Source organism: Dunckerocampus dactyliophorus, chromosome 9 (assembly GCF_027744805.1).
Source record: "Dunckerocampus dactyliophorus isolate RoL2022-P2 chromosome 9, RoL_Ddac_1.1, whole genome shotgun sequence".
Classification (NCBI taxonomy): Eukaryota; Metazoa; Chordata; class Actinopteri; order Syngnathiformes; family Syngnathidae; genus Dunckerocampus; species Dunckerocampus dactyliophorus.
In genome coordinates this window covers 27,809,595-27,833,860 of record NC_072827.1, presented here as the reverse complement: position 1 = coordinate 27,833,860, position 24,266 = coordinate 27,809,595, and the positions used below count along the sequence as shown (strand labels likewise).

General features: G+C 39.0%; 4 protein-coding genes across 7 annotated transcripts in view; 3 read left to right on the top strand and 1 right to left on the bottom strand.

Annotated features, from left to right (window-relative positions):
- The first annotated feature begins 1,108 nt into the window (after positions 1-1,108).
- Positions 1,109-5,022, top strand: LOC129187393 (claudin-10). Of its 2 annotated transcripts, XM_054786569.1 has the most exons (5): positions 1,109-1,426; positions 3,604-3,765; positions 3,847-3,934; positions 4,011-4,118; positions 4,181-5,016. In XM_054786569.1, exons 1-5 carry the CDS (start codon positions 1,195-1,197, stop codon positions 4,374-4,376), a joined length of 786 nt encoding a protein of 261 aa, XP_054642544.1. In that variant the 5' UTR covers positions 1,109-1,194; the 3' UTR covers positions 4,377-5,016. The 2 variants fall into 2 exon arrangements, with proteins under 2 accessions (XP_054642544.1, XP_054642543.1); XM_054786568.1 differs by having other exon boundaries at positions 3,604-3,934; positions 4,181-5,022.
- Positions 5,023-6,380: 1,358 nt separating this feature from the next.
- On the top strand, positions 6,381-10,461 carry LOC129187394 (claudin-10-like). The gene is made up of 5 exons (XM_054786571.1): positions 6,381-6,723; positions 8,112-8,273; positions 9,560-9,641; positions 9,712-9,819; positions 9,899-10,461. The coding sequence occupies exons 1-5, from the start codon at positions 6,492-6,494 to the stop codon at positions 10,119-10,121; spliced, it is 807 nt and encodes a 268-aa protein (XP_054642546.1). The 5' UTR covers positions 6,381-6,491; the 3' UTR covers positions 10,122-10,461.
- A 976-nt stretch (positions 10,462-11,437) lies between these two features.
- On the top strand, positions 11,438-20,913 carry dnajc3a (DnaJ (Hsp40) homolog, subfamily C, member 3a). Its single transcript, XM_054786567.1, has 12 exons — positions 11,438-11,672; positions 11,976-12,086; positions 12,174-12,298; positions 13,041-13,115; positions 14,570-14,722; positions 14,804-14,985; positions 16,219-16,338; positions 16,507-16,612; positions 16,692-16,812; positions 18,753-18,885; positions 18,954-19,102; positions 20,465-20,913. The coding sequence occupies exons 1-12, from the start codon at positions 11,591-11,593 to the stop codon at positions 20,620-20,622; spliced, it is 1,515 nt and encodes a 504-aa protein (XP_054642542.1). The 5' UTR covers positions 11,438-11,590; the 3' UTR covers positions 20,623-20,913.
- The window catches only part of uggt2 (UDP-glucose glycoprotein glucosyltransferase 2), a 57,041-nt gene continuing 53,210 nt past the window's right edge, over positions 20,436-24,266 (bottom strand). For all 3 annotated transcript variants that reach the window (XM_054786563.1, XM_054786566.1, XM_054786564.1), the window contains one exon: positions 20,436-23,142. In XM_054786563.1, coding sequence (XP_054642538.1) covers positions 23,120-23,142 — 23 coding nt within the window. In that variant the 3' untranslated portion in view covers positions 20,436-23,119. The remainder of the gene's footprint in view (positions 23,143-24,266) is intronic.

Below are 24,266 nucleotides of genomic sequence, written 5' to 3'. Positions count from 1 at the left end.
ATGTTAAAAAATGTATTTAGAAGTTTGCAAACAAGTTTCTTGTGCTCTAACTATGAAAAAAATCGAGTTATAAATAAAGAATCCTACTTATCACAGTCAGGGCTGTAAGCAGTTGACCGCGATAAACAAGGGATGGCTGTATCGCAAAGCGTTTTTTTTTTTGTTTTTTTGTGAAAGCAAACAAAAATGACATGTTATTTTTTCGGATTAAAAAAATGCTTTGCCTAATTTTTAATTTTAAATCATTTTTCACTCCAAAAACGGAAAAAGTTAAAAGAATATATCGACAGATTTAGATTTTAATTTTTTTTTACCCCTAAAGTTTTTTGGTTTCTTCTTTTTATCAGAAAAAAGACAGAAACAGCTTTCAATTGATTTTCTGATAAACAAAAAAAATGTTGCTTTTTTTTTAAACCAAAAAGCAAAAATTTCAAAGTTTGTTTTTGTCTCGAAAACGGAAAAAAACAACCCACAAAGCGTGTTTCGCTTAATTTAATCTTCATTTGTTTGCTTGTTTTCACCTAAAAACACCTTCAAAATACAAAAAACAACCCCAAAAAATTCCAATAACAAATACGATCCCAAGACAACACATATTTTGAGAAAATTGAAATGAGTATTTATTGTTTTGCTGGTTGTACATTATATTTAAGTGCAGTGTGTCAAACACGTCATTGATGTAACCATTAACTTGTTTTGTACTGTGGTGTTTGGATATGTTTGTTGCATTGCTTCTTTTAACAGAAGACCGTGTGTGAATTAAAGTAAAACAACCAGACAGTAGCGTCTGCTGCCTTGTGATTCCTTGTCTTTTCTGTATGCTGCGCTAAGCCAGGGGTGTCCAAAGTGCCGTGGCTCGTTTATTAGTGGCCTGCGGCACACTGTGGAAATAAAATGAAACACTAAAAAAAGCAAACACGGGAAAACTAGAGCAAAAAGGCAAAAAAAAAAAAAAAGCCTGCTCTAAGCCATCGTGGATAGAAAATGAAGGTATAAGCTTGCGTTATCAGCTGGAAGTAGTGTGATGACACACTCCAACATGTTGACAGTAAACAGCAATCGGTAAGGTCCAGAACCCTCATCAACACTGATGACACACACGCACACACACACACACACACGCACACACAAACAGTCATACTGTCTGTTCCACTTGCTGTCTCCGATAATTATTTTGACATCTTTTTCTGTAAAATGCATAAGCGTTTTATTCAAGTGTGTGGCTTCTTGATATCAACGCTGGGTTGGCTGTTTGTGCTGTGCACCATGGCCATGGACTTCTGGAGGATCACTCAAATAGGAGGCCAGGGGGGGTCGTTCATCATCAAGGTGGCCTGGTACTGGTCCAATCTGTGGAAGGACTGCTTCACTGACTCCACTGCCGTCACCAACTGTAGAGACTTCCCCGTGCTATGGAGCGTCAGCAGTAAGACTGCTTTTCTTTGTCTTGACATACTTCTGCTACCATTACTGTATGTTTGCATTGAAGTATATTACATCCGGGATGTTCTTGACATGCTCAGCTAGATTCTTATAAGAAACATACTATAAATTACACAAATAAATAAATGTTGCACCTACAAATTTAAGGATTTTAAAAAAAATCTGAAAACCAGTCTGTATAATTCAATACTGTGTATGTTTTTTTTTTCTTGTGTATCTTTCTCAGCAGTCCGTATAGAAATGTATAAATATTTTTTGCCAACAAATACATATTTACTAACGTATTATATTTTCACTCTCCTAGCTATTGTCTGTTTTTAGTCTGCCATCTGTTATGTGACATTAACAGCTAGCTAAGCTAGTTTGTTTAAATGTGTTTTTCATTTTTTTTTTTTTATAATTTTACAGTCAGTCCGTATAGAAATGTGTACCGGTAATTGTTTCCAGCAAATGTAATTTTTTTTCCTCCTATTTCAACTCTTTCAAACTATTGTCTCCCTTTTTACATATTGCTTGTTTGTAGCCTGTGGCTTAGCTTGTTATTTTCCATTGCCAGCTAGCTAGTTAGTTAGCTAGACCTCTATATGTGTTTATCTTTTTTATATATACATATATATCTTGTATGTGTGTATTTGTATCCAACAAATGCTATTTTTAATTATTTTTTTAAACTTAATTTTCGGTTCTTTCTAGCTATTTTCTCCTGTTTTGGCTTGTGCTTTAGCCTGCCATTTAGCCGTCAATATAGTCGCTACCAGGTTAGCTTGTTAGGCAGCCTTCCTCTAACAGGTTTTTCTTTTTTAAAAAATATGGTACATAGTCTGTCAGTCTATATAAAACTATTTAAATATTTCCAACTAATGTGATATGTTTTTTTTAGCTTGTCACAGACATTTTATCATGATAGATAGATACTGTAGATAGAACTCTAAACGTGATATTTTTTTCCTCCTCACATTTTCCTGGCAACTTGTTGCTAGGCAGACCTCAAGGAGCACAATCATTGGTGGCCCATAAAAAATATTTTTGCTGAACAATTTTATTCATTAATCATTACATATATACACTATAAAAATGTATGAATATTAAGGGCTGTCAGAAATAACTCGTTAACGGCGGTAACTAATTTATTTCATGAATTACCTAACATTTTTTGTGTAATTAACGCATTGCAACAGAGTAAGCACGCCTCTGTTATAAGCACAGTGGAACACACAGCAAAATAAAACACAGTGGAGTCCCCACACAGTCACAGTCTGGCGCTCTTTTATGACGTCATTCTGACCTGAACACAGCAGTACAATTCCAATACCATACACGGTATGTACCTGCAACTCACACACGTCTCGAGTCCGGTCATCCTGGGAACACCACTTCCTCATTCTCATTACTAGCAGGCGAGATGCATTCAGGGACACTGCGGATATCAGAAAAACAGCTTTGTAATGGGTGTGTGTGTGTAAATAAACAGGAAGATGAAGAAAAACAAGAAGTGGATATTCTTACCACTCACTTCGTAACTCTTACCTCGGATGTACAATTTGCTGTATATAAGTATGCTGGAAAATACACTGAAAATAAGTAAATTTACCTTAAATTACGTGAAGCCTTGAAACACAAACCCTCATTGGTCATCATAACAAGGTTTAAAGTGTGATTCCAGTGTTCTGCTACCATTAAAGATACTAGAGTTAGACAAATAGATTTTTTGACTTGTGTGGTATCTTTTAGCTGGATTGACATATTCTGTTCATTTGGAGCTGTTAATACATACAAATATATATAATCCTGTCCTGTCATTTATCTTTCTGTTCATCAAATACAGTAGAAATGGGCATATTTCAGACATAGCTGCTGATGGTGATTAATCATGATTAATGAATTTAAAAACTGTAATTAATCTGATTTAAATTTTCTATCATTTGACAGCGCTATAAATATTATGTACATACTTGCATGGTAAAATGTCAATTTAATCAAATATTAAAATGAAAAAATTACTAATCTGCATTAATTCTAAAAAAGCAAATGATAAAAAAGCAACACAAAAAAAAATAATCTGGCGAAGTACTTTGAAATTTCTCCACAACGCGTCCACGTTAGCATTTTCTTTCAGCATGTAAGATTTTTTTTTTAACAGTGTTTCGTCATTTGTGGCAGCGTATGTGCAGGGCGTACGAGGCTTGCTGATGTGCGGCCTGACGCTTGGCTTCTTCGCTGCAGTGCTGTGCTTCCTGGGCATGGAGTGCACCTACATTGGGGGGGAGCAGGCAAACAAGGACAAGATGCTTTTGGCAGGAGCGGTCTTTCATTTCGTAGGCGGTGAGCCCAACTTTAAGAAAGTCAGGTTTTGTTCCTGCTCCTGTTTTGCCCTCACGTTGCCGTTACCGTACATGCACACAGGTATGTCGGACATTGCGGCCTACTGCTTATACATCAACAGGATCGCCAGGACGTCCTTTGCTCCCAGCCTGGCACCTGGAATCTTGCGGTACAGTCTTCTATCACCTTCTAACTGCTGCAAGCATGCTAATAATGCTGTCTTTTTGCATTGGAACCAACCCCAGGTACGACTTAGGACCGCCCATATTTCTCGGACTAGTTGGAAGTTTTTTCATCCTTCTAGGAGCTGTCTTTTACGCCGTCACAGTCTACAGAGTCCTCATACCCAAAAGGTATCCCCGCACTTTATTTCACTGTCTTTCTCAGTCATGTTCATGCATGCTTGGTCCTGCAGTAGAGTGATCTACGCCTACGGAGGAGGCACGTACGTGGACCCTCGATCACGAGGACGAAGCTTTTACACAGGCTACTACAGACCCTCCAGGCTTTATGGATCGTACTATACCACAGGGAGATCCAGCAGCTCTAAGATCTCCAAGCTTTCTGCAACAACACCTGAGAAGATGTCTGGAAGAGATGTATTTGTCTAGTCTCTCCATGTGCGTCTCCTCAGTGAACTCTAGTATAGGGCCATGCTGAATTACAAAAGAAAATACAATTACAAGGAAAAAAATATCATGACAATAAAGTTGTAATATTATTGTATTGTAATAATATTGTATATTATATTATGCTTTCTCAGGAGCAGAGACTAATACTGGAATATTGTTACTTTTTTCCCCCCCACATTTCGACAAACAACCACTCACATCAATAAACCTAACATGCATATTTGTGGAAATGTGGGAAGAAACCAGTACCCGGAGAAAACCCATGCACGGGAATGGAGACTCCAACCCAGATCCTCTCGACCTCCTGACTGTGTGGCCAACATGAAGCGCATGTACTGTACAGCAGTTCGTTATTTCAGGCCTTGTCAGAATGATTGAACATTGCAAAACACATTGTTTACTTTTCATTTGCCAGCATAATTTTAAAAACTCATATCTTTGAAAGAAATATCTGTCTAGGCAATAAAAGAAGTCAATGTATCTTTGACAAGCGGTGCAAGTCTTTTTACTCCTTTTGTGCACTATGATCCTTTCCTGCAAAACACATGCAGATATAGCATGTGTATACTAAGTCATGGTGAGCGTACTCGCTAACTATACTTGCATATTTACACTTTCATAACATCTTTTACAGAAGGAGAAGGTTTGTACTTACATTACATGTAGCGGCAGTGGCTCAGCAGGTCGTCCAAAAACCGGAAGGTCGGCGGTTCGATCCTCCCTCCACCGAGTCACTGTTGTGTGCTCCTGGGCAAGATACTTCACCCACCTGTGAATGAATGTTTGGTGGTGGTTACTGATACTGTCAGTCTACAGTACCTCAGGGCTACTGTGACTACAGATATAGATTACCACCAGCAGTGTGTGACTTAGGAGTGAATGAATGATGGGTAGCGCTATATCAAATCTAATCCATTATTATTATTATGTATTTTGTCATGTTACATTAAACCAGTGATGTCCAAATTGTGGCCGGGGACCACATGTTTTATTGGCACATTTCAAAAATATAACAACAAAAACAAACACTGAAAAATCTGCATTATAATAAAATATTAAAAGGAAAAGTTTTAATCTAAGGAGAAAAAGTCATAATTTTACAAGAATAACATAATATTCTGTTAACTCAGTTGCAAGTTAATTAAGAAACGTAATAATAAGAATAGTTGAAAAACAAAGTTGAACAAAACCGGCAGAAATGGAAAAAACAGCTGTAATATTAGAAGAATAAAGTCAAAACATCAAGAGAAAAAAGTTGTATTCTATCAAAAAAAAGGCGCAATTTTACGAGAACAAACTCATAATATTGTGAGGGAACTTTAGTTGTATAGAGTTGAAATGTTAAAGAAAAAATTTGTTTTTGTTTTTTTTAAGTCGTAATATTATGAGAAACAAACAAAAAAAAACCCAGAATAAAGATGTCATTTTTAGAAAATTTGATTGAGGAAAAAGTTATAATAATGTGTGAATAAAGTCACAATACTACGGAAAAAAAAACGTACAAAGGTTATTAAAAAAGTTTATTTCCAAAAATGGAAAAAAAAGAGCAAAGCTGTTCATACTGATAATAGTTTTTTCAGCTATTTTTTTCTGGAAAATATATATAACTTCTCGGCACGTTTTGGTGAACAAAATATCAAAGTGGTCCTTGCATCCTTTCATTTTTCAGCATGTGGCCCTCGCTGGAAAAGGTTTGGACACCCCGGCACTAAACACGACTGTGGACAGCAAGATTAAAATAGATCACTTCAACTTTTTCATAGGGACTAGCATGCCGGCCTCACAGTCGGGAGACGGAGGGTTTGAATCTCTGTTGGAACATCTCTGTGTGGAGTTTGCATGCTTGTGTGGGTTTTCCCTGGGTCATGCTGGTAAGTGCTTGGATTTCCGACACACAACAAACACATCATGATGGTGGCCCTCACTAAACACAGGAGTGGTGGTGCAAAACATGACAGGAGCTGACGCACCCAACAAACCGTCATCATCAACATCAATGTCGTCGTGTTTGCACGCACACACACACTGCTGGCAGGAGCGACTGAATGTACCTCTTCTTCTTCTTCGTCTTCTCGCTGTAGAAAAAGAAATAAGATGGGTTACAGGACTGTGGTGATGTACATGGAGATAGGCTGCTTTGTGGTCTGCGTGTCTGGATGGATCCTGGTGTGTTCCACCATGCCCACTGAGATCTGGACCTGGTCTGAGGTGGGCAGCATCGTCCTGACCACCTCCAACTACTTCTCCAACTTGTGGAAGGATTGTGTGTCTGATTCCACCGGTGTGTCTGACTGCAAGGGAATCCCATCTTTGCTTGCGCTCAACTGTAAGTACAAAGGTTGTATTTTCACATGAGCGCCTCACTCCGGTGCTGTTTCCACATGAAAAACCTAAAAATGAAAAAAACGAACACATTACACACTAGACATGGAGATTGGAGCTGCGTGTAATGATTTGTGTTGGGAGTGGGAGTGGCATGCTTGCTGCCCAATCGCTGCTGATAAGTGCAAACACTGACTTCTAATTTTTTTAAATAATTTTCTTGTAAAATTAAAACAAAAAATGTTCAAATTGTGATTTAAAAAATAATATTTGAACATTACGATTGTAAAATGCACATTTTTAATTGTAATATTATGACTTTATAATTGTAAATAAAGGTAACATTTTTATTATGACTTTTTCTTGTAATATTTTATTCTGGTAAAATTTTGACTTTTTACTTGACTTAATTAGAACTTTATTCTTCTAAAATAATAATAATAAAATCATATTTTTGTAATATTGCTGTGTTATTACAGTGTTCCTTCCCTCTATCACGGTTCACCTTTCACGGATTCGCTGTTTCGCTGAATTTTTTTAGTGCTTCTTTTTTTTATTACAGCAAATGAAGGCTGTTACAGGACGAGCCTGGCCTTTTAAGAAGAACTGCATTGTGGGAAGCTGAGTGTCTCTCTCTCTTCCCTCTTTCGTCTGTTCGCACTGCCCATGGTTTTCTGCATCCTGATTGGCTGTAGACCATTGTCAATCAATCTCTTTTGTGCCGCCCTGCCGTGTCTCCTGTTTGTGTTCAACTGCTCTGTTTTGCTGCCACGTTATAAGGCTTCCCTGAAGCAAGAAGAAAGTTTCCTTCCTTCCTGAAGAGCTATGCTCTATTTTTTCCTCTCACATGTATGACACAACGACACGTAATGTTACGACTTTATTCTCATAAATTTACGACTTTTTCTCTCGGAAATTTACAGTTTTATTCTCAGAAATTTAAGGCTTTTTTTCTTGCAACTTTATGAATTTTTTTCCTCATAAATTTGCAATGTTTTTTATCGTAAATTCACGACTTTATTCTTGTAAAATTACGACTTTTTTTTCGCTGAAATTTGCGAGAAAAAAAGTCAAAAATTTACAAGAAAAAAGTCGGAAATTTACGAGAAAAAAAAGTCGGAAATGTCCTTCCTTCCTGACTGAAGAGCTCTGCCCTATTTTCATGTAAACCTACCAATGAGGCTATAGTGTTTTTTCAACCAGAGAATAGGCAAGAAGGCCAAAACAGCCTACTTCTTATACTTGAAGATAAAAGAACACACATTTTCCACAACAGCACCGTCTGCTGGAAGGGATGGGCATTGCTCCACTTAGCCCTAATGCTAACCTGTGTTACATTCGTATTTTGTACGGGCGTAGAATAAAAACACTCCTTTTGGTGCTCTCTTGAAGGGGACATTCACATGTGCCGAGCCCTCATCATCACCGCCATCATCCTGTCGTTCTTCGGGTCGGTGCTGGTCATGGTGGGAATGAAGTGCACCAAAATCGGGGGGTCCGACCTCGCTAAAGCCAGAGTGACCTTTGCTGGGGGGATGAATTACTTGATTGGAGGTAAGATGAGGCACAGCCATCTTTTAGGGATAAGGCATTTATTAATATTGAACAGAATTACTTGGTTAATTGATTACAGTAATTCCGAGACAAAAGCGTGTATTTTGCATGGTGACATTTGCATAAAGTTTGACATGAGCACTGATAAACAGATAAGTAATCGTCCTACATAACTTTCATTCCAGTCTGCGTTGGCACCCTTCCATTTGAATGGCTTCAATTTGAGCTTCACTTTTTTTGTCCACTCACAATGTTTCATACCAAATTGAAGGACAAAGTTTAACAATCGTAAAGCCGTATCTGTCTGAAAGTCTATTTGTGTAACATTGACGTCTGTTATAAGTAGGCCATTTTGTAGCTCTTACTGTTATGAGCAACAAGTGGTTATTTTTGTAAATATCACGTGATTTAAATCACAATTGGGCTGCATGTGCATGATTGGCTGCGTTTCCTGTGATTTCCAAGGGTCCCTGAATGTAGCAGCAACTTTTGCCGGAGGAGTCACGTGATGCACCGGAACGCACCATTCTTAGAAAAAAGCTAGCTCAGCACTGATAGCAGTTTGCTAGTTTAGATCGTGTTTGTTGAACATGGAGTGCCCATCATCTGAGTGCGTTGTGTGACTCAACAAGACCACAACCTTTTGGACACACACACCCTTTGGACAAAACCACGCTCCTCTGGCCACACACATATGTTGCTAAAAGAACCTATCCGCTTGCATAATAAAGATGATTAAATGATTATCTGACCGGAATCGTTCCATGGTGTCCCAATTCTTAAAGAACCACAACTCCCTTCTTACTAGTATCTGAAACACAAAAATACATATACAAATACATACCAATGCCTCATTTTCGGGTGAATCCCCACTCCATGCGGGGATTGGATATAAATGAATTCTTCAAGATGAAAGACTCTTAATGTACAAAATAATCATCAAACTTACTTAATTGTTCATATGTTGCACACAGAGCAATGAACAACTTCACGCGCTTAGTCTTTCCTGCCCTGGTCCCCTCGCGCCGTGAGGCATTCAGGCTCACTCGTAATTGTGAGCGTTAGACGCTACTTGTTTTTCGTTTTTAATTCACGTACCCCCTATCACAATTGGTATACCCCTGGGGGTACGCGTACCCCACTTTGGGAAAATAGGCTGTACATCATTTTACAACAGCAGCACTTTCAGCTTTACAGTTGCCATATCCACTCTGATACAACCCTCATAGACTGTGCAAGTGTATCTAATACACTGGCAGTGTAATTCATAAGACTCTTTGCTTCAGGTTTGTGCTCCATGACGGCTTTCTCCTACTATGGAAACAAAATAAGAGCAGAATTCCAAGACCCTAACTACAGAGAACAGAAGTAAGTACACATTGCAGACCATGTGATATCAACTTTGGTCCTGTTATTAAAGCACATATCTTCTTTAAAGGTTTGAAATAGGTGTTGGTGTGTTTATCGGCTGGGCAGGCTCCACCTTGCTTGTGGTTGGAGGTCTCATTTACAGTATCTTTGCAGGGAGGGAAGGATGCCAGTCAAGGTAAAGAGTGTTGCCATGGTATCATTGCTAAGCTAAGAAACATAACACACCTATACAGTACATTCATTTTATCTTTCAGCCCTCAAAGCGAGCCTGCCTACATGTTCCCTGATCCCTACATTGCTCTGCCCCCAAAGAAGAAGCTACCTCTTACGGATATTAGTGACAGTGGGATGTCACAGATCAGCAGCATTAGTAGTAGTAGTAGTAGTAGTAGTAATAGAAGTAGTAGTAGTAGCAGCAGTAGCAGGAAGAGTGGAGGCAGCAGCTCTGCAGCATTGGCCACAAACGCATATGTGTGACCTCATGTCAAACACTTACGATCTAGTATGCAAGTTGATTCGGTGTTTGTATGTGACCCTCGACCCTTCGTCGTCATGGTTTTAAATAAAATTATGACTGTTTTTTTCCCCCCTGAGGAAACATGGAATTAATTCTGATGCATTCATGTAAATGTCCGAATAATTGTACTAACACACAAAGGGTAAGATGTTCTGGAATCATTTGCTCACCCAAATGTAATGGGTCACTTAAAGGCTCTTGTTAATGAAATGTACCTGTTTATAATTGCTAAATAAACTGTAACATTTGAAGATACAGTGCAATGAAGCACATACTGCAATTGGGATAACAATGCTGGCATGACTGTATGTAAACATGCTTTGTTAAATAAAGATATTATCAAAACTAAGTTTAGTGTGCCAGAGGGGAGGGGCTGTCATGTGACTTCCACTGCCACTGGAAAAACAGTGCCTATTCAAAGTACCGATTCAATTTGGCACCTGCATTGGACAATATGTAAAGTGTGGCGGTAAACATGTTGGGTGCAGCTAATAATTCTAATTTCTATCGGTTTTTCAGGAATTACGTTGCCATGGTTACACAAAATGTTATAAAATACATATACAGAGTACAGCACAATCCACGCCACTGAGACGCATCCAGCGATATAAAACGTGTCGTAATACATGCTGTTATCACAGGGATAATAACATTCTTGGTGTACCGAATCTAGTGGCCCAATATTCGCGCCGTTGAGACGCATCAAGCGATATAACTTGTGGGGGTCTTTTGAGCACTGTGACCGAACTTGATGGCGGCAGAATAAGAAAAAAAGAGTAAAAAGCACTAATAAAATGGGCTGCATTGCTATTGAATCAGCATTGGAGGCTGCTCCTCTTTAGGTTTGTTCGATATTTGGCCAATATTGGGATTAAAAGTATGATACCGGATGATATCGGTGTGTTTTTCTGTTGATATTAATATAGTGAGATGTCATCAAACTACACCATGCTGCACAGCAACAAAGCGCGCTAGCTCAGACACTTTTTTCCTATAACTATTATTGCTTATTGCAGTATTTGTTTAAATTTCCATAAACGGTGTTTAATTGTGGAATGCAGGTGGCATCACTGTAAAACAACCATACGAGACAACATCGATGTACTGGTAAGAAAATCAATATCTAGCATCTGTAATCGTAATTAACTTATAAAAGGGCGTTTCCACGTGCTGTATACGTGATGCCGTGGCTCCATGTAGTTGAACCGTCACAAATGGGCGTGGTTCCCTCAAGACTTCGGCCAATCAGCGTGCCCCACGACCGGTTGCCCTGAGTAGTGTGTGACTGGCTGCCTGGAAGAGCGGCCGTTTCTCTTTGCTGTCAACTCATGGGACTGTGGAGATTAAAAACACTTTCACATAACTCTTTTTTGTTTTTTAGCTCTCACACCAAAACGGACACCGAAAGCAGCCTCAGTGGGATTTAACCATGGTTTCCATGGAGCATGTCGCTCACAAAATATTCACCTATGTGCCATATGTTCTTGTTTTGATTGATATGCGCTACGAAGGTAAGCCAGAAGGCGTGGTGACATGGAGATAGCTGTTGTGAGAGTTTATGTCGTCTTTTAAAACATTGCTGCTTTTGTTGTCTAATTAGTATCTTCCTATGAATGAAAGAAGAGTAGCTAAAGTTGGCTAAATCGATAACTGTGCTAACGTCAGTGTAGCCTGACAAGTCACTACATTAGCATGCTAGCTAGCACTTTTCTACATGCTCTTGTGTATTTGTAGCACGCGTAACAGCATCAAAGTGGTGCTGTCACGTCGGTGTCATAAAGACGAATGCGTATTGTGCCCAAATGTTTTGCCAGGAGTCAACTGTGGCAGGGAGGCTGGCGTGGACAACCACATGGAGATGGGCAAGAAGCTGCTTGCAGCTGGACAGCTAGCTGATGCTCTCTCTCATTTCCATGCCGCTGTGGGTAAGTCACTGGGGGACTTCAATGTACTGTATGTCCATCTGGGAAAGAAAGTCCAATTAAAGACTGTTATTGACCTATACCTGTCAGATGGAGATCCCAAGAACTATTTGGCCTACTACAGGAGAGCCACAGTCTACTTAGCCATGGGGAAGTCCAAATCAGCGCTACCAGATTTGACCAGAGTCATAGAACTGAAACCTGACTTCACATCTGTGAGTTTGCACCTTTAAACCATGCAACATAACTTAATTAAATGCAGTGGAGCCTTTAATGTTAAAGGGATAGTTTAGGATTGATTTTTTTGACACAGTTGTATGACCCCCATTGGCAGTGTAGTGCATCAACGCTGACTTACCCCCCACTTTGTCCCGTGAGCCGAGTTCTGGTCTGATTTTGGTGATGAGGAACATAGTTCCGGTTACTTGGTGTGGCCACTTAAGTGGCTTCTCAAAACAATATGCGTTCAAAAGAGTAACACATTTGCATCACAAAAATGCCTCCTCGGAAAAATCAGACCTCACGGTCGCTTTGCGTTACTTTACCTCTGGTGGTATCGCTGCGCGTCCATTGGTGTGTATTTGTTCCACAGTGTTAACATGCGCGGATGAAGACGTTATGACTGCACCGCCGCGTCACAACAATGACTCAAATACCTCATTGACAAAATCATCTGGCAAAGAAAACAGCCTTGCAGCACAAGTTAATCAAGAGTATTTGCTCTTAATCTTCCAAGCCTCCTCCTTCAGAAGGCGATTTACTACGCGTGCCTGGGAGATGAGTACCTTCCCACCCTAAAACACAAAACACAGCCCAAAGCAAGCTTTTGGAGTTACTTTCAAAAGCTTGAGCACAGGCGTACTAATAGCAATATATAATAAGTCCATTATTTCATTGGAAATGACATTTAATCATCATCACTGCGTATAAACTCATTTATGTTCCATCGTTGAACAGGCGCGGCTCCAGAGAGGAAACCTACTACTGAAGCAAGGGAAGCTGGATGAAGCAGAGACTGACTTCCGGAACGTGGTGAGTTAAATACGCCGCTGTAGCAACAAACTGTCTCTGATAGCCACCTAGAGTTCACCTGGAGGCGTCAGGCATGCTTTACAGCAGGGGTTTCCAAAGACGGCCCGCAACGCTTAATTAAAAAAAAAAAAAAAATTAATTAGCTCGTCTCACATTATAAAAAAAATATTTTCATGAAATAAAAAAAAACAGCAAAAATGGGAACATGAGCAATTTTACAAGAGTAAAGTCAAAATATTAGTCTATCATGTCATCTCTAATGTCATTTTAGTAGCATAAAGTTGATTAAATAAAAAACTAAGCAATGACATTTTTGGAAAATTAGGTCGGGGAAAAGTTAGAATATGAGAAAAAGGTCAAAATATTACAGGGAAAAAGTCTCATTATTATTAGAAGACAATTTACAACAAGAAAGTTGAAATAGTTAAAACAGCTGTGGTTTTACAAGAATAAAGTCAATATTAAGAAAAAAAAGTAGTTCTAACAAGAAAAACGTTGCAATTTTACGAGAATAAACTCAGAATATTTTGAGAATAAAATGCCATTTTAGTAGCATACAGTAGAAATACTAAAAAGTTGTATATTTTTGTGGGTTTTGCAACCATACAGGCTTCAGAGGCGCGCGTGATTAGCTTCTTCGATTTCTTCCATTGTTTACAGTGTTGGTGGTTAGCAAGCAGCTCACACGGTTAGCTAGTTTGCTAGCCATGACCACAACAAGAGACGGCACGAAGGAGATTGATTGACGATGGTCGACAGACAATCAGGACTCAGAAGATAATGACGGTGCAGACAGAAGAGAGAATAGAGCGACACCGCCGCCTGTGCTAAAGCACAGAACTACAACACTCAACTTCCCACAATGCAATTCTTAAAGGGCCAGGCTCGACCTGTAACAGCATTCATACGCTTTAAAAACAACAACAACAAAGCATTAAAGGTGAAGCACGAAGGGGCAAGGGAACACTGTATGTGCTCCTTCTCCGTTGCCTTCTTTCACTATATGCCGTCAGTGGAAGAAGTTTGGACCCCTCTGCTCTCCAGAAACTGAAGAGTAAGAAAGCACCTCCAAGCTTTTTCAATGAAAAACTTTCTCACCAATGAAAAGGTCTCTTTTTCTGTCAGGTAATGTACCTTTTCAGTACAAGAAAACTTGACTTGGATAAGAAGGAAAATCTGTATGCATAAGCGAAGATGAATTCAAATGTCACTGAGGGAGCTCTGTTTGCCCCTCAGGGATCATTTTTACTGACATTTCAATTAGAATTCATTGTGTAGTTTCAGAAAATGTCCTTTTTTAAACCCGATTAAAGCAGGTGGGGTTATGTGGTAAACTCTTCCAGGGTGCAATGCTTTAAGTAACATTTTAACATTCCTCAGCTCACGATGACAACACGTGTAGCATTTTCTGTTTTCTGGCTGCGTTCATTGAGCTAATGCATGTCATATTTTAGCTGAAGGCCCACCCCAATGGCAAAGAGGCGTCAGAGGCCCAGAGTCAGCTGACAAAAACAGATGAACTCCATCGGCTGGTAGCTCAGGCAAAGACGAGCTACAACAGCAAGGACTACACGGGGGCCGCTGCCCAGCTCGACACCATCATTGAAGTAAGAGAAGATCTCTGCAATCCTCCAACCACTCTGATCTAAGAACCTCCCTGAAGTTTCACGTTACGTTGTCTTTTACAGACTTGTGTTTGGGACGTGACCTGTCGTGAGATGCGAGCCGAATGTTTTATTCAGATGGGAGAGATGGGGAAGGCCATCAGCGACCTCAAAGCAGCCTCCAAGTTGAAGAACGACAACACGCAGGCCTTCTACCAACTCAGCACCATCTACTACCACCTGGGAGACCATGAGATGTCCCTCAAGTAAGACTAGAAGACCATCCCGTCTCAACATGTGACATATAAGTCCTGTTTCCATCAAGTTCAGCATGTCCAATTGTGGCATTTCCACTGTCAAAAACCATGGAGTGGACCAAATGACTTCTTCTGTAATTTGCCACTTTTTGGCGCTCAGGTACAATTCCCAGTTAGCTCTAGTCTAGGCTAGCAATCAGACAAAAATAAACACAAATGCTAAATGTTAGCTTACCCTGTTCCTGTGCCTTAGATGCTGCTGTATTTAATTACCCCGGTCTCCATTTTGCATCATGTGCGTCTTTTCTTGCTGCCCTCAGTCTTCTCCCAAGTAATATCCAAAATGACAGAGGAAGTGTGCAAGGGCCACTTTGGTATTTTGTAAAACATGTACCATATATGCGGAAGAGTTCTGCAGCTCACCTTTGGGATATACAGTAGGTGAAAAGGGATATTTGTAGGAAAGGTTGTCTTTTTCATTTCCCCACTTTTTTTTCCTTCCAAATATTTCAATGTCCTTCGTAATAATCATCGTAAATTTTCTTCTTGTAATATTATGACGTTATTCCAATAATATTTTAACGTTTCCCCAACCTAGTTTTCCAAAAATGACAACATGGTGTTTTCTTACTCATAAAACAATGCTTTTTCTGTTTCAACTCTATGAATATCGTAAAATTGCAACTTTTTTGTTGTTTTCTCGTAATATTTTGAATGAATTCTCGTAAAATTACAGCTGTTTTCCCATTTCTGCTGTTTTTTCCACAAATATTTCAACTTTCTTCTTGTAAATTATTATTATCAAAGTCATAATTTAACTATTATTGGAACATTGTTAACTTTCCCCCCAGTCTAATTGTCCAAAAAATTACAACTCCTTTCATTGTTTTGTTTTTCATAATATTACAACTTTTACATCTTTTTAATATTTCAAATTTATGTTACTAAAATTCAGTTTTTTTTTTTCCTCATAAAATTTTGTTTTTTCTTGTTAGAGTACACCTTTTTTCTCAATATTTTGAATTTATTCTTGTAATATTGCAACTTGGGCCAATGAAAAAACACGGGCCGCACTTTGGACACCCCTGCTCCCTAGATGTTGAAGTATTATACTCCACAGTCTCCACTTGGCTGTAACACGCCGTTTTCTTGCTGCCCTCGGTTTTGTGTGGAAGAAAATAGTATGTTGTACTGAGCTATGTAACCTTGAGAGTTTATCTTCCTGTGTCCTCTAACGTGCAGTGAGGTGCGTGAGTGCCTAAAGCTGGACCCTGATCACAAGCAGTGCTACAGCCATTATAAGCAGGTGAAGAAGCTCAACAAACAGATCCAGTCTGCAGAGGAACTCATTCAAGAGCAGAGGTGTGTTTGGGCTGCTTGGTCCTCCAGCTCCTGGTCTTTGTGTGCTTTCAAGCAGGCAACATAAATCTCAATGCAATGCAATCTCAATGCCAACGTCAAGTCTTGTTAGACGTACTTGATGTGGACGTGGGCGATACGAACACCTACGTACTTCCTGTTTTCTTTCAGGTACGAGGATGCGGTGAGTAAATACGAGGCGGTGATGACGACCGAGCCCAACGTGCCGCATTTTGCCATCCTGGCCAAGGAGCGCATCTGCCATGCATTGACACATGTGAGACCCCCTTCCTGCGGCATAAGCTAACCCATACATAGAACACAGTGCATCTGTAAGCTGATGTTTGCTGCTGCAGGGCCAGCAGGCTGCCAGAGCTATCTCAGTGTGTAGCCAAGTCCTCCAGTCTAACCCGCACAACGTCAACGTGCTAAAGGACAGGGCTGAGGCCTACCTCCAAGAAGAACAGTATGAGGACGGTACGTGCTCCATCATATCCTAATTCACCAGGCCTGGCATGCAGTAGTACCACAAGGGGGCGTTGTAGGTCTACCCATCTTCCACAAGTTGCATTGGTATCATTCCAACCTTTATTATAGCTGCTTATTATGACTAAGGAGTGATGGGGCCACACTGAAAGTGTTATTTACAGTCTGTTATTATATTAGAACTTTTCAAACATTTGACTTCATTCTCATAATACAACTTTTTTTTTTAACAAAACATATTTTGTTATAGTATTATTTACTTTTATTACTCACTACTTGATGATTTTTACGCCTTTATTCTCAGAGAAATACTTTGTTTTTGTTATCGTCTCCACTGTTGTCTTGAAATAGTTTGACTATTCTTATCCCCCTCCCAAATTTTTTTTTATTTTTGTCACATAATGACTTTATACTATATTTGAGTTTTTGTCTTTACTACATTTACATGATATTATGACTTTATTCTCATAACATTACGACTTTTTGGTCTATTTTTCTGTATTTTTTCCCCCCCCAGTGTGTGGCATCGTACATTTTACATAACTAATCATCTGTGTGCTCATTTACTATTTTTATTTCTTACATTTGTAGGCTTCTTCATACATAACCATAAAAGCAATGATGCCACGGCATCGCTGCAACATGTGAGCGATACTGGGGATTGCTATGGTAGGCTGTGATGTGTTAACCGGCGTTAGTTTATTTAGCAACATCATTTCTTAGCAGTCCCTGCAGTTTCTGAATGATCGTTTCTAGTCGTGAGTTGTTGTTTTTTGCGATCACAGCGCTCTTAAAGGGTCTCCATTGCGACTGCAATGGCGTCAGCATCCATACACATCTCGGAAATGTTTAAAAATACTCGGGTATTATTGGCTCATAATATGCGGAATGTTTTTTGTTTACCGAGCAAGTGCCAAGAAGTCCCGATAAGCAAGGATGGCAGATGGTGAAAAATCCATCTGTGCACCTGCAACACACAAATACAAATACAAAAAGCAGAAAAGGATGACCAAGTTTAGCTGAGACGCAACTTAGTGGACATGTTTCATATTCCAAAAAGGGGCCCGGTGGGGACCACTGAACACAGTCTTATACCGTACCGCCCTCCAACATCCACTGTCACATGTCAGCAAACGCACCATGAACCACATTGCTCGGACCTCGTGAGAGCACTTAAAATATCAGGGCCCTTGGCTTTATACCTTTTTATAGTGCACCTCACTGACTACACCTGCAACACACGCACACACACACACACACACACACAGCGTGGGGCAGCTGCATCATGAGCTGTAGGAGTGTGGGCTTCCTTCATGGCTGAAATGTGTATAATAATTCAGAATATAATACATGTACTGTTTTTTAATAGATATGAAAGAAATAATAGAAATAAATGGAGTAACTCATAGACACAGATGCTATTTTAAATGTCAAAAATATTTTTTTAAGCATCACTGAACTACAGTAGAGGTGCTTTTTATGTTGATTTTAAAAATAGATATTTTTACAGTTTAACTCGTAAAGTGTACGGCGTAATTTGAAAAGGAGAAAAAATGATAACATTTTTTAAAATTATATTTTTTAAGCATATCTCATTGAACTCGGAGTTTGACTGTAAAAATATATACGTATAATACAAATGTAATTATTAAAACAATATTTTCATCATAATTCCCTGAGACAGAGGTTTTAAATAATGTAAAAATATAAATATAAAAAATACAATATAAATATGAATAACATTATTTTGACACCAAACTGGAATAGCAACACATGCCACATATAGCAGGATTCCCTGAACTTATTTTAGACATTTCTATGCATATTTCATAAGTAATGTTCTGTCAGTAAGCTCCTGTATAAAAGGTACTAATGCATACAAAATGACTGATTGTGTTTAAAATGCCACTTCTCTGCTCCGTGTCTTGCAGCCATTAAGGATTATGAAACTGCGTCCAAACACAGCGAGAATGACCGTCAGATCAAAGAAGGTCTGGAGAAAGCTCAGCGGCTTCTCAAACAGTCTCAGAAAAGAGATTATTATAAGATCCTTGGAGTGAAAAGGTACGAACAACAAGTGTTGGCTTCTGTTAGCTGCAAGTATGACGACATGGTGGTTGTCACACTCACAGGACTGCCCAGAAAAAGGAGATCATCAAAGCCTATCGGAAATTGGCACAGCAGTGGCACCCGGACAACTTCCACGATCCAGAAGAGAAGAAAAAGGCGGAGAAGAAGTTTATAGACATTGCTCAGGCCAAGGAAGTGCTTACTGACCCAGGTACAAACTGTTTTATACCATTCATTGTTAAAGTAGGGCCGCACGGTGGCCGAGTGGTTAGCATGTTGGCAGGGGATCAGGAACACCTGGGTTCGAATCTCTGTGAGGAGTTTGCACGTTCTCCCCATGCGTGCGTGGGTTTTCTCCGCATTCCAAAAACATACCCCCGTAAGCGGCAGAGAAAGTGGTTGGATGGGTTGTTAAAAAAATGCACTGTAGAAAATGAATGGAAAATTTGTTTTCTTCAAAAAACCCAACTTTTTCTTGCATAATTACAACTTTTTTTTTAAAACAAAATACCCTTTACTCTCTCTCTATTCTCGAAACAGAACTTTTTCAAGGAAACCTACTTTAAAAAACACATTATATTCCAAAATAATATTTTAGCAAAGTCTTTCTAGTGAAAAAACAAAAATAAAATTCCCCTCAATGCTTTTTTTTTTTTTTTTTTAAAGTACATTGGAAAAAACCAGTTTATCCTCATTGGTTTCACAGTTGCCTTTGTCGGTGTTGCTAGTGTTCTGTGTAATCTTTTACTTAAATACCCGTAATTCAATTTTTAATGTTTGGTACTTCCTAGGTTCCCAAAGTGGGGTACGGCAATTGTAATGGGGGTACTTGAATAAAAATGAAAAACAGTAAACACTTACCACTCAAAATTAAGAGTGCGCCTGAGCAGAAAGGAGATAGCATGAAGTTGTTCATTGCTGTGTGCATGTGTGCATCATATGTGCATTAAGAGGGCTTCATCTTGAATTGCTGTTCCAATCCCCGCATGGCGCAGAGGTGAAAACCTGTCCCTGTCAGTGGGGATTCCCTCCAAAATGGGGCTTTATCATTGGCAGTAGGTATTTTTGTACTTCGGATACTGCTTTACTGTGATCGTTAAACGTTCCCCTTCAATTTGGTATTAAATTAATATGCAGACATAAACCACAGCCATCGTGAGTGGATAAAAAAAAGTGAAGCTCACATTCAACCCATTCAAACGGAAGCATACCAACATCAGACTGGAATAAAAGACAGAGGATGATTAGAGAATGACTATAAAATTCGAGACCGTTTTTACTATAAAAATAATTAACCAGTAAATTATGTTCAATATCAGTTAAGATAAAAATGTATATATGTTTTAAGTGTGCGGGAGTAGGGGGTACATGTCTGGAGGGGTACGCCACCGTAAAAAGTTTGGGAACCACTGCTGCACAGTAAATTAGCTGTTTATTTATTGTCATAATCATTATGTATAATTCATAAAATATAACATGTAATAATAAATGATTTAACATGATTGAATAATTATTAGTAATAATAATATTAGGTTGTTGCTAATTCCGCCACCCATGTTTGCATGTCCTCCAGAGATGAGAGCCAAGTACGACCAGGGTGAAGACCCCATGGACCCAGAGAGCCAGCAGGGTCACCGCGGAGGCCATCATTTCCACGGAGACTTCCACAACTTCCAGGGCTTTAACCCGTTTGGATCAGGACCTTTCAACTTCAAATTCAACTTCAACTGAGGAACTCATGACGATTTCCTCTCCATTTAAAAAGGGGAGACCGCTGGCCTTACTGACCTTAATTAAAGCAATTTTCTTTACATGTGAAATCATCCATTTGGGGGGACGATTTGTTGCTATGCAAACAAAAAGACGCTTTTTAAAAGCACCAGGAACAAAGGGTTCCTTCCAAAAATGTATTGTTTTCTCTGATACACATCCATTCAGGAAAATCTTTTTGTACGTACGTACAATGCTATTTTTATATGAAGGGAATGTGTTTGATCTGTAAATAAAGATATTTATATGATATTCTATTCATTTCAATCATGTATACATGATCCTCACACCATGAAGCAGTGATGCCATTCTCTTCCTTCCACAGTTTAATAGAGAAACACAATTAAGACTCTTTGGTTGAGCAGCAACAGCTATTTCATTCCTGAGACGCTGACCAGAAAAAGGCTGACAAAAGATGTAAAGACACTAATAAGTTAGGCATCATGTACATGACACACAGATCCAACATTTCATACATTAACCAGTGATAATTTTCCTTCTTGAGATTAGTGTCAGTGACCAACAATGGCTGGATTTGCAGGCACAAGTTTTAGCTCGGACTCGAATACGAAAGCTGCCATTGCTACTAACTCTTCCATGAGGCGCTCACATACAACCTGAAAAGGCTACTGCTATTAATGAAAGGAACCAAATCAAATAATGCTTCCAATGTACTTCCTGATGTAACAGACCACTATTTGAGGAAATGAGGACGTTAGCACATCAGTTTGTTCCATACCGGGACAGGAAACTCTCTACTGCAATCCGAGGTTAAGATAGACATGAGGTTTTAAAAGCAGTTTCCTGCTGTATATGGCTCTTGAAACACGTTGACGTCAAGGCTTGCAGTGTTTCGGTACTGTGGCCAGCCAATGGTTTCTACAAAAAAAGAGTATTAGAACCGCTCTTGCCCAAAGTCAGCTGGGATAGGCTCCAGCATAACCCTATGACTAGTGAGGGTAAGCGGCATCGAAGATGGATGGGAGGAGTATTAGGGCCACACTGATCAAAAAAAAAATAGTAATATTTTTACCAGCAAAAAAAATCATAACATTGCAATACGATCATGAAATTGTAATTTGACAAGAATAAAATCAGAATAAGACATCTTCATTTAAAAAAAACAAACAATTAGGTTGGAATATTATGAGTGAAATGTGGATTTTCACAGTAATAAAGTCAGAATATGAAAAAAGTGATTTCACAACATTTTTTTAACATTGGATAGGAATAAATTATTAATAAATCAAGGATGCAGTTGTAATTTTATGAGCATAAAGTAGCACTATTATGAGAAAAACAGTTGCATTGGAATATAACCGGAAAAAAGTTTGAATTTTAAAAGAATAAAGTTACAATATTATGAGCTAATTGTGAATTTCACAACAATCAAGTCAGAATATTACAAGGAAAAAAAAGTAATTGCACAAGAATTAAAAATTGGGGCGAATAAAGACGTGTAATTTTGCAAGGATTAAATTGGAATATAACCAGAATTAAGTTAGAATTTTACAAGAATAAAGTTAAAATATTATGAGCTAATTGTGAATTTCACAAGGATAAAGTCAGACTATTACGATTATAATTTAATTTGGGTTAAAAAGAGTTGTAATGTTGCGACAAACTGGAATATTATGAGGGGGAAAAAAATAAGACATTTTACTAGGATAAGGTTGTAATTTTACGAGAGTAAATTTTGAATATTACAATAATATCAGGAGAAATAAAATTGTGACTTTACCAGAATAAAGTCATACAATAACAAGAAAAGAAGTACTGGTAGACATTTTACACAATAATAAAGGCTAAATACGATAAGAAAAAAAAATTACAAAAAAAAAGGAAGTTTACAAAATAAAGTCGTACTATTGCGAGAAAAAAAACACTTGCAGCTACTGCCGGTGTCACATTGTTGCATTTTGACTTTCCCTCGTCCAAATTACGATTATACTCAATTTGATAATATGATGTCTGTCTTTTCTTTCAAGTGTGGCCCTAATACTTCTTGCTGAGGGTTTGAGCCAGCGGCAAATGGCAAGGTGGTGCAGTGTTAGCACTGCTAAGTAAGTTGCTTCTGCTGAGTTTGAACCTTCATAGCAGCATGTTGTTCTCCATGGTCTCCAGGCTTCTTCCACTGGAAGCTGACACTGTGAAGTTGGTTGGATGTGTCCATGGAAGTGGTTCACGGTCTAGAATTGACGGCTAGTAGACTCACAATGAATTTATTGCTGACCAATGAATGGACGGATCCTGCTTGTTCTTCTCGAGCTTTTGGCAAATGTTCACTCACGTGTGTTTCAGTCGAGTTTACAACATCAAATATCATCGTAAGAGATTTTGCATCGATGCATTGGATGCCAACACAAACCTGATCACCTTCGTTGTCTCTTGGCAACTAACACTTGAGGCATCCGTCGGTGATTCTGCATCTCATCTGTCTACAAGCGTCCCTTGTTTGCTAAAGTTCATCACGCTTGTGTCCTGTGAAGGAAAGACATGAGCGCCTTCAGACAAAAATCGCTGATTTCTTTCTCTTTTTGCATGTTTGTCACACTTAAATGTTTCAGATCATCAAACAAATTTAAATGTTAGTCAATGACAACACAACTGAACACCAAATGTAGCTTTTAAGTTTAACTTTTTATTATTAAGGGAGGAAAGAAATCCAAAGCTACATGGCCCTGTGTGGAAAAGTGATTGTCCCCTAAACCTAATAACTGGTTGGGCCCCCTTAGCAGCAACAACTGCAATCAAGCGTTTGCGATAACTTGCAATGAGTCTCTTACAGCGCTGTGGAGGAATTTTGGCCCACTCATCTTTGCAGAATTGTTGTAATTCAGCCACATTGGAGGGTTTTCCAGCATGAAGCGCCTTTTTAAGGTCATGCCACAGCATCTCAATAGGATTCAGGTCAGGACTTTGACTAGGCCACTCCAAAGTCTTCATTTGGTTTTTCTTGCTGGTGTGTTTTGGATCATTGTCCTGCTGCAGAACCCAAGTTGGTTTCAGCTTGAGGTCACGAACAGATGGCAGGACATTCTCAGAATTCATGGTTGCATTTATCACAAGTCTTCCAGGTCCTGAAGCAGCAAAACAGCCTCAGACCATCACACTACCACCATCATATTTTTTTCTGAAAAGTGGTGTTACTTTTACGCCAAATGAAATGGGAAACACACCTTCCAAAAAGTTCATCTTTTGTCTCGTCAGGCCACAGAGTATTTTCCAAAAGGCCTTGGGGATCATCGAGATGTTTTCCGGCAAAATTGAGAAAATTGGCTTTATAACCTTTTCCAGATTGATAGATCTCAATTAATCTCACTTAAGTTATTTTTTAACCGGGCCATGTTTTTTCCGTTAATAATAAAAAGTTCATTTACAAAGTGCATTTTGTGTCCAGTTGTGTTGTCGTGGACTAATATTTAAATATGCTTGATGATCTGAAACATTTAAGTGTCATTGCATTAAAACAATGGTAATTTCTTAGCTGTTGGTTTGATGGTTCTTCTTCACTGATCACCATTATCTTAGAATCATAACTCTTCTCCTGCTTGCTAACACCCAACCCCTCCCCCCATCTCTCCAGGTCACTGGTGTGTGTAAAT

What these genes read in the sequence shown, in the direction of transcription:
- LOC129187393 (XM_054786568.1), top strand. Translation starts at nt 1,195, where the DNA reads ATGCATAAGCGTTTTATTCAAGTGTGTGGCTTCTTGATATCAACGCTG. An exon ending in CTGGCACCTGGAATCTTGCG is followed by an intron (nt 3,935 to 4,010) that starts GTACAGTCTTCT and finishes AACCAACCCCAG; the next exon opens with GTACGACTTAGGACCGCCCA. An exon ending in AGAGTCCTCATACCCAAAAG is followed by an intron (nt 4,119 to 4,180) that starts GTATCCCCGCAC and finishes TTGGTCCTGCAG; the next exon opens with TAGAGTGATCTACGCCTACG.
- LOC129187394 (XM_054786571.1), top strand. Translation starts at nt 6,492, where the DNA reads ATGGGTTACAGGACTGTGGTGATGTACATGGAGATAGGCTGCTTTGTG. An exon ending in GATGAATTACTTGATTGGAG is followed by an intron (nt 8,274 to 9,559) that starts GTAAGATGAGGC and finishes TCTTTGCTTCAG; the next exon opens with GTTTGTGCTCCATGACGGCT. An exon ending in AGGGAAGGATGCCAGTCAAG is followed by an intron (nt 9,820 to 9,898) that starts GTAAAGAGTGTT and finishes TTTATCTTTCAG; the next exon opens with CCCTCAAAGCGAGCCTGCCT.
- dnajc3a (XM_054786567.1), top strand. Translation starts at nt 11,591, where the DNA reads ATGGTTTCCATGGAGCATGTCGCTCACAAAATATTCACCTATGTGCCA. An exon ending in GATTGATATGCGCTACGAAG is followed by an intron (nt 11,673 to 11,975) that starts GTAAGCCAGAAG and finishes ATGTTTTGCCAG; the next exon opens with GAGTCAACTGTGGCAGGGAG. An exon ending in GGAAGTGCTTACTGACCCAG is followed by an intron (nt 19,103 to 20,464) that starts GTACAAACTGTT and finishes CATGTCCTCCAG; the next exon opens with AGATGAGAGCCAAGTACGAC.